The sequence below is a fragment of the Panulirus ornatus genome, chromosome 6 (genome assembly GCF_036320965.1).
Source record: "Panulirus ornatus isolate Po-2019 chromosome 6, ASM3632096v1, whole genome shotgun sequence".
Classification (NCBI taxonomy): domain Eukaryota; kingdom Metazoa; phylum Arthropoda; class Malacostraca; order Decapoda; family Palinuridae; genus Panulirus; species Panulirus ornatus.
In genome coordinates this window covers 26422375-26443238 of record NC_092229.1, presented here as the reverse complement: position 1 = coordinate 26443238, position 20864 = coordinate 26422375, and the positions used below count along the sequence as shown (strand labels likewise).

Genomic DNA, 20864 nt, shown 5'->3' with positions numbered 1-20864 from the left:
GCTGTGGTTTCGGGCATTATTGCATGACAGCTGGAGACTGAGTGTGAGCGAATGGGGCCTTTGTTGTCTTTTCCTGGTGCTGACTCGCGTACATGAAGGGGGAGGGGGATGTTATTCCGTGTGTGGTGGGGTGGCGATGGGGCTGAGTAGGGGCAGACAGTGTGAATTGTAAGCATGTGTGTATATGTGTGTGTCTGTGTGTGTATATATATGTGTGTGTACGTTGGGATGTGTGGGTGTGTATGTTTGCGTGTGTGGATGTGTGTACATGTGCATGTGTGTGGGGGTGGGTTGGGCCATTTCTTTCGTCTGTTTCCTTGCGCTATCTCGCAGGAGCGGGAGACAGCGACAAAGCAAAATAATAATAATAATAATAATAATATATATCATCCCTGGGGATAGGGGAGAAAGAATACTTCCCAGGTATTCCCTGCGTGTCGTAGAAGGCGACTAAAAGGTGTCGTAGAAGGCGACTAAAAGGGAAGAGAGTGGGGGCTGGAAATTCTCTCCTCTCATTTTTTTTTTTCTTAATTTTCCAAAAGAAGGAACCGAGAAGGGGGCCACGTGAGGATATTCCCTCAAAGGCCCAGTCCTCTGTTCATGACGCTACCTCGCTACTGCGGGAAATGGCGAATAGTATGAAAGAAAAGAAAGAATATATATATATATATATATATATATATATATATATATATATATATATATATTTATTTTATATTATTATACTTTGTCGCTGTCTCCCGCATTTGCGAGGTAGCGCAAGGAAACAGACGAAAGAAATGGCCCAACCCCCCCCCCATACACATGTATATACATACGTCCACACACGCAAATATACATACCTACACAGCTTTCCATGGTTTACCCCAGACGCTTCACATGCCTTGCTTCAATCCACTGACAGCACGTCAACCCCGGTATACCACATCGCTCCAATTCACTCTATTCCTTGCCCTCCTTTCACCCTCCTGCATGTTCAGGCCCCGATCACACAAAATCTTTTTCACTCCATCTTTCCACCTCCAATTTGGTCTCCCTCTTCTCCTCGTTCCCTCCACCTCCGACACATATATCCTCTTGGTCAATCTTTCCTCACTCATTCTCTCCATGTGCCCAAACCACTTCAAAACACCCTCTCCTGCTCTCTCAACCACGCTCTTTTTATTTCCACACATCTCTCTTACCCTTACGTTACTCACTCGATCAAACCACCTCACACCACACATTGTCCTCAAACATCTCATTTCCAGCACATCCATCCTCCTGCGCACAACTCTATCCATAGCCCACGCCTCGCAGCCATACAACATTGTTGGACCACTATTCTTCAAATATACCCATTTTTGCTTTCCGAGATAATGTTCTCGACTTCCACACATTCTTCAAGGCCCCCAGATTTTCGCCCCCTCCCCCACCCTATGATCCACTTCCGCTTCCATGGTTCCATCCGCTGCCAGATCCACTCCCAGATATCTAAAACACTTCACTTCCTCCAGTTTTTCTCCATTCAAACTCACCTCCCAATTGACTTGACCCTCAACCCTACTGTACCTAATAACCTTGCTCTTATTCACATTTACTCTTAACTTTCTTCTTCCACACACTTTACCAAACTCAGTCACCAGCTTCTGCAGTTTCTCACATGAATCAGCCACCAGCGCTGTATCATCAGCGAACAACAACTGACTCACTTCCCAAGCTCTCTCATCCCCAACTGACTTCATACTTGCCCCTCTTTCCAAAACTCTTGCATTTACCTCCCTAACAACCCCATCCATAAACAAATTAAACAACCATGGAGACATCACACACCCCTGCCGCAAACCTACATTCACTGAGAACCAATCACTTTCCTCTCTTCCTACACGTACACATGCCTTACATCCTCGATAAAAACTTTTCACTGCTTCTAACAACTTTCCTCCCACACCATATATTCTTAATACCTTCCACAGAGCATCTCTATCAAATCTATCATATGCCTTCTCCAGATCCATAAATGCTACATACAAATCCATTTGCTTTTCTAAGTATTTCTCACATACATTCTTCAAAGCAAACACCTGATCTACACATCCTCTACCACTTCTGAAACCACACTGCTCTTCCCCAATCTGATGCTTTGTGCATGCCTTCACCCTCTCAATCAATACCCTCCCATATAATTTACCAGGAATACTCAACAAACTTATACCTCTGTAATTTGAGCACTCACTCTTATCCCCTTAGCCTTTGTACAATGGCACTATGCACGCATTCCTCCAATCCTCAGGCACCTCACCATGAGTCATACATACATTAAATAACCTTACCAACCAGTCAACAATACAGTCACCCCCTTTTTTAATAAATTCCACTGCAATACCATCCAAACCTGCTGCCTTGCCGGCTTTCATCTTCCGCAAAGCTTTCACTACCTCTTCTCTTTTTACCAAATCATTTTCCCTAACCCTCTCACTTTGCACACCACCTCGACCAAAACACCCTATATCTGCCACTCTATCATCAAACACATTCAACAAACCTTCAAAATACTCACTCCATCTCCTTCTCACATCACCACTACTTGTTATCACCTCCCCATTTGCGCCCTTCACTGAAGTTCCCATTTGCTCCCTTGTCTTACGCACTTTATTTACCTCCTTCCAGAACATCTTTTTATTCTCCCTAAAATTTAATGATACTCTCTCACCCCAACTCTCATTTGCCCTTTTTTTCACCTCTTGCACCTTTCTCTTGACCTCCTGTCTCTTTCTTTTATACATCTCCCACTCAATTGCATTTTTTCCCTGCAAAAATCGTCCAAATGCCTCTCTCTTCTCTTTCACTAATACTCTTACTTCTTCATCCCACCACTCACTACCCTTTCTAATCAACCCACCTCCCACTCTTCTCATGCCACAAGCATCTTTTGTGCAATCCATCACTGATTCCCTAAATACATCCCATTCCTCCCCCACTCCCCTTACTTCCATTGTTCTCACCTTTTTCCATTCTGTACTCAGTCTCTCCTGGTACTTCCTCACACAGGTCTCCTTCCCAAGCTCACTTACTCTCACCACCCTCTTCACCCCAACATTCACTCTTCTTTTCTGAAAACCCATACAAATCTTCACCTTTGCCTCCACAAGATAATGTTCAGACATCTCTCCAGTTGCACCTCTCAGCACATTTACATCCAAAAGTCTCTCTTTCGCACGCCTGTCAATTAACACGTAATCCAATAACGCTCTCTGGCCATCTCTCCTACTTACATAAGTATACTTATGTATATCTCGCTTTTTAAACCAGGTATTCCCAATCATCAGTCCTTTTTAAGCACATAAATCTACAAGCTCTTCACCATTTCCATTTACAACACTGAACACCCCATGTATACCAATTATTCCCTCAACTGCCACATTACTCACCTTTGCATTCAAATCACCCATCACTATAACCCGGTCTCGTGCATCAAAACCACTAACACACTCATTCAGCTGCTCCCAAAACACTTGCCTGTCATGATCTTTCTTCTCATGCCCAGGTGCATATGCACCAATAATCACCCACCTCTCTCCATCAACTTTCAGTTTTACCCATATTAATCGAGAATTTACTTTCTTACATTCTATCACATACTCCCACAACTCCTGTTTCAGGAGTATTGCTACTCCTTCCCTTGCTCTTGTCCTCTCACTAACCCCTGACTTTACTCCCCAGACATTCCCAAACCACTCTTCCTCTTTACCCTTGAGCTTCGTTTCACTCAGAGCCAAAACATCCAGGTTCCTTTCCTCAAACATACTACCTATCTCTCCTTTTTTCACATCTTGGTTACATCCACACACATTTAGGCACCCCACTATATATATATATATATATATATATATATATATATGAAAGGGTAAGAGAGATGTGTGGTAATAAAAAGTGTGTGGTTGAGAGAGCAGAAGAGGGTGTATTGAAGTGGTTTGGTCACATGGAGAGAATTAGTGAGGAAAGATTGACAAAGAGGATATATGTGTCAGAGGTGGAGGGAACGAGAAGTGGGAGACCAAATTGGAGGTGGAAGGATGGAGTGAAAAAGATTCTGAGTGATCAGGGCCTGAACATAGAGGAGGGAGAAATGTGTGCGAGGAAAAGCATGAAATGGAATGGTGTGGTATACTGGGGTCGATGTGCTGTCAATGGATTGAACCAGGGCATGTGAAGTGTCTGGGGTAATCTATGCCTTCATCCATTCCTGTTACCACCCCGCTACACATGAAATAGCATCAACCTACCCATTGCAAGCAGGCAAGGTAGCACTAGGAAAAAACAAAAAATGGCCACATTTGTTCACAGTCTCTAGCTATCATTTGTAATGCATCGAAACCACAGCCTCCTTTCCACATCCAGGCCCCACAAAACTTTCCATGGTTTACCCCAAATGCTTCACATGCCCTGGTTCAATCCATTGACAGCACGTTGACCCCAGTATACCACATCATTCCAATTCACTCTATTCCTTTCACACCTCTCAACCTCCTGTATGTTCAGGCCCCAATGGCTCAAATTCCTTTTCACTCCATCCTTCCACTTCCAATTTGGTTTCTGCTTTTCCTCACTCCCTCTATCTCTGACACATATATCCTCTTTGTCAATCCTTCCTACTCATTCTCTCCATGTTACAAAACCATTTAAACACACCCTCTTCTGGTCTCTCAACCACACTCTTTTTATTACCACACATCTCTCTTACCCTTTCATTACTTAATGAAACAACCTCACACCACATATTGTCCTCAAGCATTTCATATCCAACACATCCATTCTCCTCTGTACAACTCTAACTATAGCCCATGCCACGTAACCACATAACATTGCTGGAACCAATATTCCTTCAAACATACCCATCTTAGCTCCCCGAGATAATGTTCTCACCTTCCACACATTCTTCAATACCCCCAGAACCTTCGCCCCCTCCCCCACCCTGTGACTCACATTGTCGTTTTGGACAATCACATGTTTACCAAATGGCATCCTAGCTTCATCTCTTCAATGTATATCAACTGACTGTTATATTTCTTTCTTGTGTCTCCCCTGATGATGTGATTATTACACGAAAGTGCACTTGGGAACTTTTTGTGTTTCATTTTCCCTGTGGACTCATAGGAACATAAACATACATATATATTTCAACGTATACATATATATACATACACAGACATATATACACATGTACATAATTCACACTGTCTGGCCTTATTCATTCCCATCGCCACCCTGCCACACATGAAATGACACCACCCCTCCCCCCGCATGCACATGAGTTAGCGCTAGGAAAAGACAAAGGCCACATTCGTTCACACCCAGTCTCTAGCTGTCATGTATAATGCACCGAAACCACAGCTCCCTTTACACATCCAGGCCTCACAAAACTTTCCATGGTTTACCCCAGACGCTTCACATGCCCTGGTTCAATTCATTAGCAGCACGTCGACCCCGGTATACCACATCGTTCCAATTCACTCTATTCCTTGCGTGCCTTTCACCCTTCTGCATGTTCAGGCCCCGATTGCTCAAAATCTTTTTCACTCCTTCTTTCCACCTCCATTTTGGTCTCCCACTTCTACTCGTTCCCTCCGCCTCTGACACATATATCCTCTTTGTCAATCTTTCCTCACTCATTCTCTCCATGTGACCAAACCATTTCAAAACACCCTCTTCTGCTCTCAACCACACTCTTTTTATTACCACACATCACTCTTACCTTTTCATTAGTTACTTGATCAAACCACCTCACACCACATATTGTCCTCAAACATCTCATTTCCAATACATCCAGCCTTCTCCACACAACTCTGTCTATAGCCCACACCTCACAACCATATGATATTGTTGGTACCCCTATTCCTTCAAACATGCCCATTTTTGCTTCTCGAGATAATGTTCTCGCCTTCCACACATTTTTCAACGCTTCCAAAACTTTCGCCCCTTCCCCCACCCTGTGACTCACTTCCGCTTCCATGGTTCCATTCACTGCCAAATCCACTCCCAGATATCTAAAACACTTCACTTCCTCCAGTTTTTCTCCATTCAAACTTACCTCCCAATTGACTTGACCCTCAACCCTACTGAACCTAATAACCTTGCTCTTATTCACATTTACTCTCAGCTTTCTTCTTTCACACACTTTACCAAACTCACTTACCAACTTCTGCAATTTCTCACCCGAATCAGCCACTAGCGCTGTATCATCAGCTAACAACAACTGACTCACTTCCCAAGCCCTCTCATCCAAAACAGACTGCATACTTGCCCCTCTCTCCAAAACTCTTGCATTCACCTCCCTAACAAACCCATCCATTGAGAACCAATCATTTTCCTCTCTTCCTACACGTACACATGCCTTACATCCTCGATAAAAACTTTTCACTGCTTCTAACAACTTGCCTCCCACACCATATATTCCAAATACCACAGAGCATCTCTACCAACTCTATCGTATGCCTTCTCCAGATCCATAAATGCTGCATACAAATCCATTTGTTTTTCTAAGTGTTTCTCACATACATTTTTCAAAGCAAATACCTGATCCACACATCCTCTACCACTTCTGAAACCACACTGCTCTTTCCCAATCTGATGCTCTGTACATGCCTTCACCCTCTCAATCAATACCCTCCCATATAATTTCCCAGGAATACTCAACAAACTTATACCTCTGTAATTTGAGCTCTCACTCTTATCCCCTTTGCCTTTGTACAATGGCAGTATACAAGCATTCTGCCAGTCCTCAGGCACCTCACCATGAGTCATACATACATTAAATAACCTTAACAACCAGTCAACAATACAGTCATCCTCTTTTTAATAGATTCCACTGCAATACCATCCAAACCCGCTGCCTTTCTGGCTTTCATTTTCCACAAAGCTTTTACTACCTCTTCTCTGTTTACCAAATCATTCTCCCTAATCCTCTCACAAAATCCATTCATGTTTCATATAAACCTTATACATATAGCTTGAAGGTAATTTATACAATATTTTTGATAATTTTGCATTTGAAACAAAGTTTGTGTAACACCAAACTATCAGAAAGGTATCAACCTCATCCACCCATGTGGACAATCTTAGGTTGTTTTGCATCACCTTCATTCCTGATTCTGAATTTATATGCTACTGATAAGCAATCATTTTCATACACCTATTTACACATAAGTACTTAACTGTAAAAGAAATATGAAACACCACTGATACAATGAAAAAATAATGTGTTTAGTGTAACTAAACAGCACAGTAGCATTAGCAGAATACTTGTATCAGCTGTTAGAAAATTACAACGAAAACAACTGCAGGGTTTCAGTTTCACCTACAATGCTGTGTTGTGATTAAAAATTTACAGAATACGGTATTTTATTTGAGATATAAGACCAAATAATCATTTCATTCATAATAATTATAGTTGTAAATGTAATGAAAACAGAAAAATTTCAATGCAATATCGTTGCTGGTCATGTAACTTTCCAACATGGCATTTTAGTTTATGAAATTCAGATTTCAAATGAAAATAATGTTTTGCACTTACCAAAAAAATTGATCTCTGCTTACTAAAGAATATGAATGCAGCATCAGGTACTAGAGCTGCATATGGCCGAGAAACTTGAGGGGGAGGGTACATCACTGTTGACATCATAGTGAGAAAGAACATCAGAAGTTGAGGGATCAGGAAGTGGGTCCTGTAGGGATGAGGAGGCATTCTGATGGATGGCTTTTTTTAAGTTTCCTTCCAGAGTCATCTGCCTCATCAACAATGGTTTTCCTTCCAGAGTCATCTGCCTCATCAACAATGGTTTTTGACTTAGAATCCTCTCTTTGATTTTATAAACTGACATGATATCTCGTTCTCTTATGAACTTGCCCTGCTCTAGTCTATTAGTAAGTCCATCACACATTTTCACAATGTCTTCTATAGACACTTTTTCTGCAGTGATAACAAAGTCAGCCTCTTCATCTCTATTATCATAATCACCTTGATTCAGAACCATTTCAGCTATTTTACTATTGGTCAGTGAAGGAACAACTGGAGCTTCGTTATCGATATTAAAAACAATGATATCCATGTCTTCCAGCTTACTGATGGACCCTGGAGAATAAGCAAAAGACATAGTGAGTAATGCACATAGGTATGGCGGTAACAATGGTTTGTAACAAACAGGTGTCAACAGAGTGTCAGAGCCTAGCGTGGGCAAATGAGGTCAGGTGTGGAATTTTCCACTTGTAATGTCATGTTACTGCTCAAAAAGTTTTGGATTTTGGAGCATTTCAGATTTCAGATTTTCAGATTAGAGACACTCAATCTGTGTTATTGTTCTTGTTTACTTTTTGAGAATCTCAGTATCTGTTTACTTTATCATTATTGATTTCTGTGTTCTTTTAGGGACACTTTTTACCTGTATTTGAATTTATGTTCTGTTATGGTTAGGATATTCATCTGTCAATGGACAGAGTAGAGAGAGAGATGAATACAAAGGTCTTAGAGCATGGGCAAATCTGTGGTACATGGTACCTACCTACATATCTTCGACGAGATTTAGCCATGGTGGCAATGTTAGCACATTGTGCTAACCACTTGGCTTATACATCGATGAAAGACATTGGTCTTGACTGCCTCATTGTATCCCCTCTCTTGTCTTGCATGTTGTATAATGCAGTTTTTCAGCAGCTACCACTGTAGCATAGGTAGCTTTCTAGGTTCATATGGTATTGTCTTCAACCATGAGAGTGAACTTCTTTGAATGTTTTTGTAATCACTCAATTCAAATTTCTTAGATCATCCTTTTCGTTTCATACTTGTCCATCGTTTCTCGCTTTAGCTAGGTAGCACCGGGAACAGATGAAGAAAAGGTCTCATTTGCTCACCTTCATTCTCTAGCTGTCATATACAATGCACCAAAATGACGGTTCTATTATCCACAATCAGGTCCTTCAGATCTTTTCATAGTTTCCTGTGGCTGTTTCACATCACCTCACTCAGTCCATTGACAGCATGTTGACCCCCTTATATCAGATTGCTCCAGTTCACTCTACCCCTTGAATACCTTTCACCCTCTTGCATGTTTGAGCCCTGACTAATCAACATTTTTCTCACTCTTTCATTCCATCTCCAGTTTGATCTCCCCCTTCTTTTTTCCTCAATTCCTGACATGTATATTTCTTTGTAACCCTTTCATCACTAATTCTTTCTATTTGGCCAAATCTTTTCATTACACACTTCAGCTTTCTCAACCACATTCCTTTTATTACCATACTTCTCTCATGCCCTTTTATCACTTAATCACACTACCTCACACCACATATTGTCCTCAGGCATTTCTTTTCCATTCTTCTCTGCACATTCTCTTCTGTAGCCCATCCATCAAATCCAAACAACATTGGGATTACTATACGTTCAACCATACCAATTTTTGCCCTGTCAGATATCATCTTCTCTTTCTACACTTCCTCACTGCTCCCAGGACCTTCGCCCCCTCACCCACCATATAACTCACTTCCATTTCCATGATTCCAGTTGCTGCCATGGCTACTCCCAGATATCGAAAACTCCACTTCCTGTAAATTTTCTCCACTGTAACTCATGCCCCAGCGAACCTGTCCCTCTTCCCCACTAAACCTAATAACCTTGCTTTTGTTTGCATTTATCCTGAACTTCCTTCTTTCTCACAGTGAAATGGTTTGGAGATATTGAGAGCAACATCAAAGTTGATTTGTCAGCAGCCATATATCAAACATTCTTCAGCCACAACATTGCTGATAAGATCCACATTTGTAGCTAAAATTAAGTTGTATTTATTTACACAGTGAATAGGTTTCACAGTTAATTGTTTTGAGGCATTGTTAGACAGTAATAGGACTGTACTTAGGACTACTGGTATTTTAGAATTCCCCAAGATAAGCAGATTGCTTTCATTACAAATGTTTGCTAACATCATTTTCGTACCCAGTGCTGGGGCTTTTAGATTACTTAAGTCGTATTGTTATCTAATGAAGTTTGCCTTCAATTTTCACATAATTGAAGGTGACCCGCAGTCAAAACTCAAAACTACATATTCCAAAAGTCTACATAGCTCGAGAATCCATTTAGTAGTAGATTTAAAGTGCTTTATACTTAGTCTTCCAAAAAGCTGAAATATTACAAAAACAAGACACACTCAGCATGGGAACTCATTGAACAGAATGGTGTTGGAAACACAACAGTTTATGAAATGGACAAGGTCTTAAAATTTTGTGCTGACAGTGATACAAAAAAGGGCCTGGCCAAGTGTAAATCAGTGCACAAAGCATTGTTGGCAAGGCTTTTCTTTAAATGATGTATGAGTGCCTGAACACTGCAGAAGTGAAGGAATGCATATTTCTGGCTCATTGTAGTGTGAAAAGGCTAGACAGTTCTGTTTAAGATGAACATGGATTAACAGCAGTCAATATTAGATAGAGTGTATCCCAAAGTCACCTGGTTTGCCAGAAAATTTCAGTTTTTAATGGTTAGCTAAGATTTAGAAGCTGTGGTTTCGGTGCTTTATTACATGACAGCTAGAGACTGAGTGTGAACGAATGGGGCCTTTGTTGTCTTTTCCTGGCACTACCTCGCACACATGAGGGGGAGGGGGTTGTTATTTCATGTGTGGCGAGGTGGCGATGGGAATGAATAAAGGCAGACAGTATGAATTATGTACATGTGTATGTATGTATATGTCTGTGTGTGTATATATATGTATACGTTGAGATGTATAGGTTTTTATATTTGAGTGTGTGGACGTGTGTGTATACACATGTGTATAAGGGTGGGTTGGGCCATTCTTTTGTCTGTTTCCTTACGCTACCTCGCTAACGCGAAGACAGCGACAAAACAAAATAGAATAAATAATGAATGAATTAATAAATAAAGATTTAGAAGTACAGCTCCAATTATATCAAAACTTTCTGCATGGAGTGAGAAGGTAGGGATAGCTCTTGTTTGAAGTTCAACCTTGCTCTATTTTTTTTTTTTTTTATAATAGTTTGTAATTGGTTGAACATGATCAACAGTCTTTCAGATGTTGAATGTAGATAGTTGGAGTTTCAAACACTGTAAGCTAATTTGATTATTGCCCTAGTAAAGCAAAAGTCTTTGTAGCTGATCCGTTCCTGAATGCAGGAAAAGGTCACTTTTACTCAAAATTCATGAAATTCTTTCTGCAGATAAAGGCAGTCCAAGTAGCCTAAATCTGGGCATATTGGAAATTTATTGGAGAAAATTTCTTAGGCAAGTAAAGAAAATAGTTTCTTTTGCATTGTGAGGTTTTGATAGTCATATTTTTTTTCCTTGTTTCCAATTTGCACAAACAGTACTTCAAAGGTTCTAGATTTAGTAAGAATTGCATGTAATACCTCAAAATTATAACTGTTAGGTGGGTTGGGCACTATCTTTAGAATTAGGAGGATGAAGATTCATGATTGTGTTTAAAAACACAAAGGGAAAGGTAACTCATGAAAGATTTGAAGTGATTAAATGAACGAACTATGAAAGTTAATGGTATTATTTTCTTTGAGGATCCAAGATGAATTATTTTATAATGTGTAGTAGAGACATGTTGTGTGTGCAGAGTGAATGATATAACTGCTTCAGTTGTGTAAAAGTAATTTACTTCATTACACAAGATATGACTAGAAGATACACAAAAGGTGTGAGGCTGTATGCACTTCATCCACCCAGTGTAAGTGGGAAGAGAATTAAAGGTAATGGATAGATTTTGAGTCTGTAAGCTAGTTGATTTTAGTAGTGTGTGATTTATGTATCAAGGTAGCAACACTGCTCCAAGAGAATTTAGAGTTCATGTCATTTGCTTGCTAATGGAGTTGGAGTTAGGGACCTCGTTTCTACCTAGAATTGCTTTCCTGTATGCACTTGATCCGCCCCATATAATGGGAACAGATTACTAAAGGCAAATAGAAAGATTTATTGCTGTAACTGCACTAAACATTCCAATGCTTTGAAACTAGTTAATTTCCTCTTGCAATAATTTATATAGAGAGGGTTAAAATGTTGTTAGTTGTGAACTCTTTCCAAAATGTAATTAGCTTTATATTCAAAAAGATTTAGTATCACATGAAGGTAAAATCTTGGATATGTTTTTCTTTTCTTTTTTTTTTTTTTTTTTGCTTTGTTGCTGTCTCCCACGTTAGCGAGGTAGCGCAAGGAAACAGACAAAAGAATGGCCCAGCCCACCCACATACACATGTATATACATACACATCCACTCACGCAAATATACATACCTATACATCTCAACGTATAATATATATATACACACAGACATATACATATATATACACATGTACATAATTCATACTGTCTACCTTTATACATTCCCATCACCATCCCGCCACACATGAAAAAAACAACCCCTTCCCCTGCATGTGTGCAAGGTAGCGCCAGGAAAAGACAACAAAGGCCACATTCGTTCACACTCAGTCTCTAGCTGTCATGTAATAATGCACCGAAACCACAGCTCCCTTTCCACATCCAGGCCCCACAGAATTTTCCATGGTATACACCAGATGCTTCACATGCCCTGGTTCAATCCATTGACAGCACATCGACCCCGGTATACCACATCGTTCCAGTTCACTCTATTCCTTGCACGCCTTTCACCTTCCTGCATGTTCATGCCCCAATCACTCAGAAGCTTTTTCACTCCATCTTTCCACCTCCAATTTGGTCTCCCACTTCTCCTCATTCCCTCCACCTCTGACGCATATATCCTCTTTGTCAATCTTTCCTCTCTCATTCTCTCCATGTGACCAAACCATTTCAAAACACCCTCTTCTGCTCTCTCAACCACACTCTTTTTATTACCACACATCCCTCTTACCCTATTATCACTTACTCAATCAAACCATCTCACACCACATATTGTCCTCAAACATCTCATTTCCAGCACATCCATCCTTCTCCGCACAACTCTGTCTATAACCCATGCCTCACAATGATATAACATTGTTGGAACCACTATTCCTTCAAATATACCCATTTTTGCTTTCCGAGATAACGTTCTCGACTTCCACACATTCTTCAATGCTCCCAGAACTTTCGCCCCCTCCCCCACCCTATGATTCACTTCTGCTTCCATGGTTCCATCCGCTGTCAAATCCACTCCCAAATATCTAAAACACTTCACTTCCTCCAGTTTTTATCCATTCAAACTTACCTCACAAATGACTTGTCCCTCAACCCTACTATACCTAATAACCTTGCTCTTATTCACATTTACTCTCAGCTTTCTTCTTTCACACACTTTACCAAACTTCTGCAGTTTCTCACATGAATTAGCCACCAGTGCTGTATCATCAGCGAACAAAAACTGACACTTCCCAAGCTCTCTCATCCACAAGACTGCACACTTGCCCCACTTTCCAAAACTCTTGCATTCACCTCCCTAACAACCCCATTCATAAACAAATTAAACAACCATGGAGACATCACACACCCCTGCCGCAAACCTACATTCACTGAGAACCAATCACTTTCCTCTCTTCCTACCTGTACACATGCCTTACATCCTCGATAAAAACCTTTCACTGCTTCTAACATCTTACCTCCCATACCATATATTCTTAATACCTTCCACAGAGCATCTCTATTAACTCTATCATATGCCTTCTCCAGATCCATTGATGCTACATACAAATCCATTTGCTTTTCTAAGTATTTCTCACATATATTCTTCAAAGCAAACACCTGATCCACACATCCTCTACCACTTCTGAAACCACACTGCTCTTCTCCAATCTGATGCTCTGTACATGCCTTCACCCTCTCAATCAATACCCTCCCATATCATTTCCAAGGAATACTCAAGAAACTTATACCTCTGTAATTTGAGCACTCACTTTTATCCCCTTTGCCTTTGTACAGTGGCACTATACAAGCATTCTGCCAATAACCTTACCAACCAGTCAACAATACAGTCACATGCCTTACATTCTTGATAAAAACTTTTCACTGCTTCTAACAACTTACTTCCCACACCATATATTCTTAATACCTTCCACAGAGCATCTCTATCAACTCTATCATATGACTTCTCCAGATCCATAAATGCTACATACAAATCATTAGCTTTTCTAAGTATTTCTCACATACATTTTTCAAAGCAAACACCTGATCCACACATCCTCTACCACTTCTGAAACACACTGCTCTTTCCAAATCTGATGCTCTGTACATGCCTTCATCCTCTCAATCAATACCCTCCTATATGATTTCCCAGGAATACTCAGCAAACTTATACCTCTGTGATTTGAGCACTCACTCTTATCCTATGATTTCCCAGGAATACTCAACAAACTTATACCTCTGTGATTTGAGCACTCACTCTTATCCCCTTTGCCTTTGCACAATGGCACTATGCAAGCATTCTGCCCGTCCTCAGGCACCTCACCATGAGTCATACATACATTAAATAACCTTACCAACCAGTCAACAGTACAGTCACGCCCTTTTTTAATAAATTCCACTGCAATACCATCCGAACCTGCTGCCTTGCCAGCTTTCATCTTCTGCAAAACTTTCACTACCTTTTCTCTGCTTACCAAATCATTCTCCCTAACCCTCTCACTTTGCAAACCACCTCGACCTAAACACCCTATATCCCACTCTATCATCAAACACATTCAACAAACCTTCAAAATACTCACTCCATCTTCTCACATCACCACTACTTGTTATCACCTCCCCATTAGCTCCCTTCACTGATGTTCCCATTTGTTCCCTTGTCTTATGCACTTTATTTACCTCCTTCCAAAACATCTTTTTATTCTCCCTAGAATCTAATGATACTCTCTCACCCCAACTCTCATTTCTCTTGCACCTCCTGCCTCTTTCTTTTATACATCTCCAACTCATTTGCATTATTTCCCTGCAAAAATCGTCCAAATGCCTCCCTCTTCTCTTTCACTAATAATCTTACTTCTTCATCCCACCACTCACTACCCTTTATAATCTGCCCACCTCCCACGCTTCTCATGCCACAAACATTATTTGCGCAAGCCATCACTGCTTCCCTAAATACATCCCATTCCTCCCCAACTCCCCTTACGTCCTTTGTTCGCAACTTTTTCCATTCTGTACTCAGTCTCTCCTGGTACTTCATCTTGCAAGTCTCCTTCCCAAGCTCAGTTACTCTCACCACTCTTTTCACCCCAACATTCTCTCTTCTTTTCTGAAAACCTCTACATATCTTCACCTTTGCCTCCACAAGATGATGATCAGACATCCCTGTAGTTGCACCTCTCAGCACATTAACATCCAAAAGTATCTCTTTCACGCGCCTATCAATTAACACGTAATCCAATAACGCTGTCTGGCGATCTCTCCTACTTACATACTTATACTTATGTATAGCTCTCCTTTTAAACCAGGTATTCCTAATCGCCAGTCCTTTTTCAGCACATAAATCTACAAGCTCTTCACCATTTCTATTTACAACACTGAACACCTCATGTACACCAATTATTCCCTCAACTGCCACATTACTCACCTTTACATTCAAATCACCCATCACTATAACCCGATCTCATGCATCAAAACTATTAACACACTCACTTAGCTGCTCCCAAAACACTTGCCTCTCATGATCTTTCTTCTCATGCCCAGGTGCATATGCACCAATAATCACCCATCTCTCTCCATCAAATTTCAGTTTTACCCATATCCATCACTCCTGTTTCAGGAGTAGTGCTACTCTTTCCCTTGCTCTTGTCCTCTCACTAACCCCTGACTTTACTCCCAAGACACTCCCAAACCACTTTTCCCCTTTACCCTTGAGCTTCCTTTCACCCAGAGCCAAAACATTCAGGATCCTTTCCTCAAACATACAACCTGTCTCTCTTTTTTTCTCATCTTGGTTACATCCACACACATTTAGACATCCCAATCTGAACCTTCGAGGAGGATGAGCACTCCCCACATGACTCCTTCTTCTGTTTCCCCTTTTAGAAAGTTATAATACAAGGAGGGGAGGGTTTCCAGCCCCCGCTCCCATCCCCTTTAGTCGCCTTCTGCGACACGTGAGGAATGCATGGGAAGTATTCTTTCTCCCCCTATCCCCAGGGATAAATCAATATAAACATATCCCCAGGATATGTTTATATTGCTGGAAAAAACATTGATTACACTTATGCTATTCAGTGAGAATACAGTATGTTAGGATGTTTACAGAGAGTAGGACACCCTAAGGCTAACAAGAGTAAATGTAAATGGGCCTATATATATGTAAAACTGCATTGATGAGCTTTTTCTTTATGTTATAATTGTTTTCATGTTTCTTGATATTTTTTCTCTTCCAGTTAGTTGAGGAAAAAGATATACCTCACTTGGTGCTTCTAGTTCACCTGAATTCTGAAGAAATAAGATCTCTTCGTGTCAAGACCTTTCCTCTGCATCTGTTCTGACATCATCTACATCATCATCATCATCATCTTCCACATCCTCCACTGCATTAGATAGCCTAGAGTCTTCCGTTACGAATTCTGGTCCTGCACACGGCTGGGTTATTGTCAGGAAATTGCCACAGCTTATTGATCTACACAGAAAATTATGGTGAGATACTTATGATACTAAAATGTTTGTTTCACAGGTTTTTATGTTATCAGGTATTGCATGCTGTTTTGTCCATAAGTATACTGAATATAAAGATGGATTTTATTTTTCAAATTTTTTTATTATACTTTCTCGCTGTCTCCCGCGTTAGCAAGGTAGTGCAGGGAACAGATGAAAGAATGGCCCAACCCACCCACATACACATGTATATACATACACATCCACACACGCACATATACATACCTATACATCTCAGCGTATACATATATATACACACAGACATAGACATATGTACACATGTACATGATTCATACTGTCTGCCCTTATTCATTCCTGTCGTCACCCCATCATACATGAGATGACAACCCCCTCCCCCTGCATGTGCGCAAGGTAGCGCTAGGAAAAGACAACAAAGGCCACATTCGTTCACACTCAGTCTCTAGCTTTCATGTATAATGCACCGAAACTGCAGCTCTCTTTCCACATCCAGGCCCCACAAAACTTTCCATGGTTTACCCCAGATGCATCACATGTCCTGGTTCAATCCATTGACAGCACATTGACCCTGGTATACCACATCATTCCAATTCACTCTATCCCTTGCACGCCTTTCACCCTTCTTCATGTTCAGGCCCTGATTGCTCAAAATCTTTTTCACTCCATCCTCCCACCTCCAATTTGGTCTCCCAATTCTCCTCGTTCTTTCCACCTTTGACACATATATCCTCTTGGTCAATCTTTCCTCACTCATTCTCTCCATGTGACCAAACAATTCAATACACCCTCTTCTGCTCTCTCAACCAGACTCTTTTTATTACCACACATCTCTCTTACCCTTTTGTTACTTACTCGATCAAACCACCTCACACCACATATTGTCCTCAGACATCTTATTTTCAACACATCCACCCTCCTGTGCACAACCCTGGCTATAGCCCATGCCTTGCAACCATATAACATTGTTGGAATGACCATTCCTTCAAACATACCCATTTTTGCTTTCTGAGATAATGTTCTTACCTTCCACACATTTTTTAGTGCTCCCAGAACTTTCATCCCCTCCCCCACCCTGTGGCTCACTTCTGCTTCCATGGTTCCATCTGCTGCCGAATCCACTCCTAGATATCTAAAACACTTCACTTCGTCCAGTTTTTCTTCATTCAAACTTATCTCCCAATTGACTTGTCCCTCAACTCTACCGTACCTAATTACCTTGCTCTTATTCACATTTACTCTGGGCTCTCTTCTTTCACACACTTTACCAAACTCAGTCACCGGCTTCTGCAGTTTCTCACCCATTTTATCTTTAAGATTTTTTTGCTTATAGCAGAAGTTTTGATATGTTTCCCCCTATGAATCTTTTTTCACATTTTTTGCAGTGAAAGATTTTATTTTCTTACTCTTTTTCTCTGAGACAATAGCATTTTTACTCAAGGTTTTTAAATGTATGAGAGCCATTTTGGCTGGAAAACTAATTGTTGTGCCCTGGCCTAGATAACGCTTGGTTTGCCCTCTCCCAATGGCTTTTCATGGCTGGCAGCAGGAGAAAGTAATTTAGTGGTGGGAAGGTTTATGGGCAGGGATGGGGTGGAGAAGATGAGATTACAGTGTCAGGATCACTTTATCTCTCATTAGCATGAAAGACAAAGAGAAGAGAGGAGAATTGATAAAGGTATTTAAGCACGGTAGGTAGGATATGCTTGGAATAGGAAAAATGCATAACCTAGGCTAAGAATGTGGGAGGAGAAAGTGTTGGAAGGATTTGAATTGGGAGTTGTTTGGTCAGAAATGGAAAGAGACTGTAGAGTGAATTTTCTTGAGGATGTTACAAGGTCTAGGGGTACTGCAAGATTGTGGAGGACATACATTATCGTGTGTGTATATATACTAACTTTTTGCCCAAGGAATCACTTCAATCTTTATGAGGCTCCTGCAGCACTCAGTTGGGACCACAAGTCATAAAGTGATGTGATGTTGCATATGCGTTTGGGTGTAGAGAGTGAAGGGCAGTCAAGTAGTAAGTGCCTGGTGTCTTCTTTATAGTAGTTGCATCATGGGTGGGCATGCAGGATCTTGGGATATGTTGAAATGATGCTTGTAGTGTTGTAATGATGGGTGATATTCTGAGCATAGATGGGAAATTGTGACCTATGTTTGGGGAGTGTGGTTTCTGATGGCTGTATATGATATGATGGAATTTCAGAATTAGTTGGGAAGTCATTTGTTCAGTGCTTGTCTGGTTATTTCATTGTGTATGTGTTTTGTCATTCTTATTTTGTTGGGGGTGGGGGAGATCAGTGAGCAGAGGTTACCGAAGTGTGACATAGTGTTAAAGTTTTTATATCTACTTGTGAGTTGATAGTTATAAAAAAGGTTTGAGTGGGAGAGGTTTGTTGCAGTTGTATCGAAATGAGTGCTGAGCATGATGAGATAGAACTTTTTTGGAGAATCTTTGTTTCATTGTGTAGGCGTTGAGTGTTTGCAGTTGTTAGGCAGCCAGTGAATGTTCTGAGTGCACTATTTTGTGTGGTTAGCAGCTTTCCTACACATGCTTTTGAGAAGGTGAAAACAAGACAGGTCATCACTGCCTGTTACTGCTTGCCCATTTGTCCATTTTACTGATGTTTCCATTTCTCTTGTTATTGTCACACTGTTAACCTCCTGCCAAAACATTTTCTTCTCTCTGAAGTTTCCTGATACTTGCTTACCTCACATTTCATTCACCCTATTTTTCATCCCTCTGCACCTTCCTTTTTATCTGCCATTTCCTCTTTCACATCTCTTAATCACTCACATTCCTTGCCAGTAATTACTCCCCATACACATCTCTTCTATTTCAGAAGCAACTTTATTTCCTCATCCCACTACTTACTCCCTTTTCTCACCTGCCCAACTCACTCTTTCTGCATCCATAGTACTTCTTTTGCACATGCCAGCACTGCTTCCCAATTACCTCTCATACTTTACCCACTCCCCTTGCTTTTTTCGCTCTCAGCTTTTGCCATTCCACATGCAGTCTTTCCTGGTATTTCTTCACACAAGTCTATTTTTCCAAGCTCACATACTTTCTTATGGAAGCCTAGCTACAAACCAGTATTATTGATGGCACAGTGAACATAGACAGTTTTCTACTACTAAGATCAGATAGGAGAGGTATTGTCAAGGAATGAGGAGGTGGAGTAGCTGTTTATATAAATGATAGACATTGAATTCCCAGTGATATCAGGTCGGCCTTTTTACCATCCCCAGGAATTTGGCCAAGTTTTTTATTTTTCACTGTGTACATTCCCCCTGGAATGCCCAGAGAGCATAAGGATAATTTCAGGTTATTTTGACCATTGTAACCTTCAGGATAATGTTCCATCACATGAGCAAACAGTAAAATGCACTACCAGGGAACATAATACTCTGGATAAGATGTACTGCAGTGTAAAAAACAGCTATCATGTTTTGAAAAGACCCCCTCTCAGAAATGGAGATCACAACATGCTGTTTTGTATACCAACCTATATGCAAGTGTTGAAAAGAGAAAAATGTAAAGAGGTAACAATTAGAAAATGGGATGCTGAGAGTAGGAAACAATTACAGGGATGCTTTAAGTGCACTGACTAGCCAGTTCTACAAGATGGAACTAATCTTAACACAAACTTGAACAACTGTAATTCTTATTTTCATTTTTGTTTTGATATGATAGGTAGTATGTTTGAGGAAAGGAACCTGGATGTTTTGGTTCTGAGTGAAACAAAGCTCAAGGGTAAAGGGGAAGAGTGGTTTGGGAGTAAAGCCAGGGGTTAGTGAGAGGACTAGAGCAAGGGAAGGAGTAGCACTGCTTCTGAAATGGGAGTGGTGGGAGTATGTGATAGTGTAAGAAAGTGAACTCTAGATTCATATGGGTAAAACTGAAACTGGATGGAGAGAGATGGCTGATTATTGGTGCATATGCACCTGAGCATGAGAAGAAACATCATGAGAGGCAAGTGTTTTGGGAGCAGCTGAGTGAGTGTGTTAGTAGTTTTGATGCACGAGACTGGGTTATAGTGATGGGTGATTTGAATGCAAAGGTGAGTGGCAGTTGAGGAAATAACTGGTGTACATTGGGTGTTCAGTGTTGTGAATGGAAATGAAGACCTTGTAGATTTATGTGCTGAAAAAAGACTGGTGATTGGGAATACCTGGTTTAAAAAGAGAGATATCTATAAGTATACGTATGTAAGTAGGAGCGATAGCAAGAGAGCATTATTAGGTTACGTGTTGATTGATA

General features: G+C 40.7%; 1 protein-coding gene across 1 annotated transcript in view; it reads left to right on the top strand.

Annotated features, from left to right (window-relative positions):
• LOC139749133 (sorting nexin-25-like) overlaps positions 1–20864 on the top strand; it is a 455484-nt gene that overhangs the window by 350123 nt on the left and 84497 nt on the right. Inside the window, 2 exon segments of the mRNA XM_071662758.1 lie at positions 16351–16414; positions 16417–16603. Of these exon segments, the coding sequence (XP_071518859.1) occupies positions 16351–16414; positions 16417–16603 (251 nt within the window).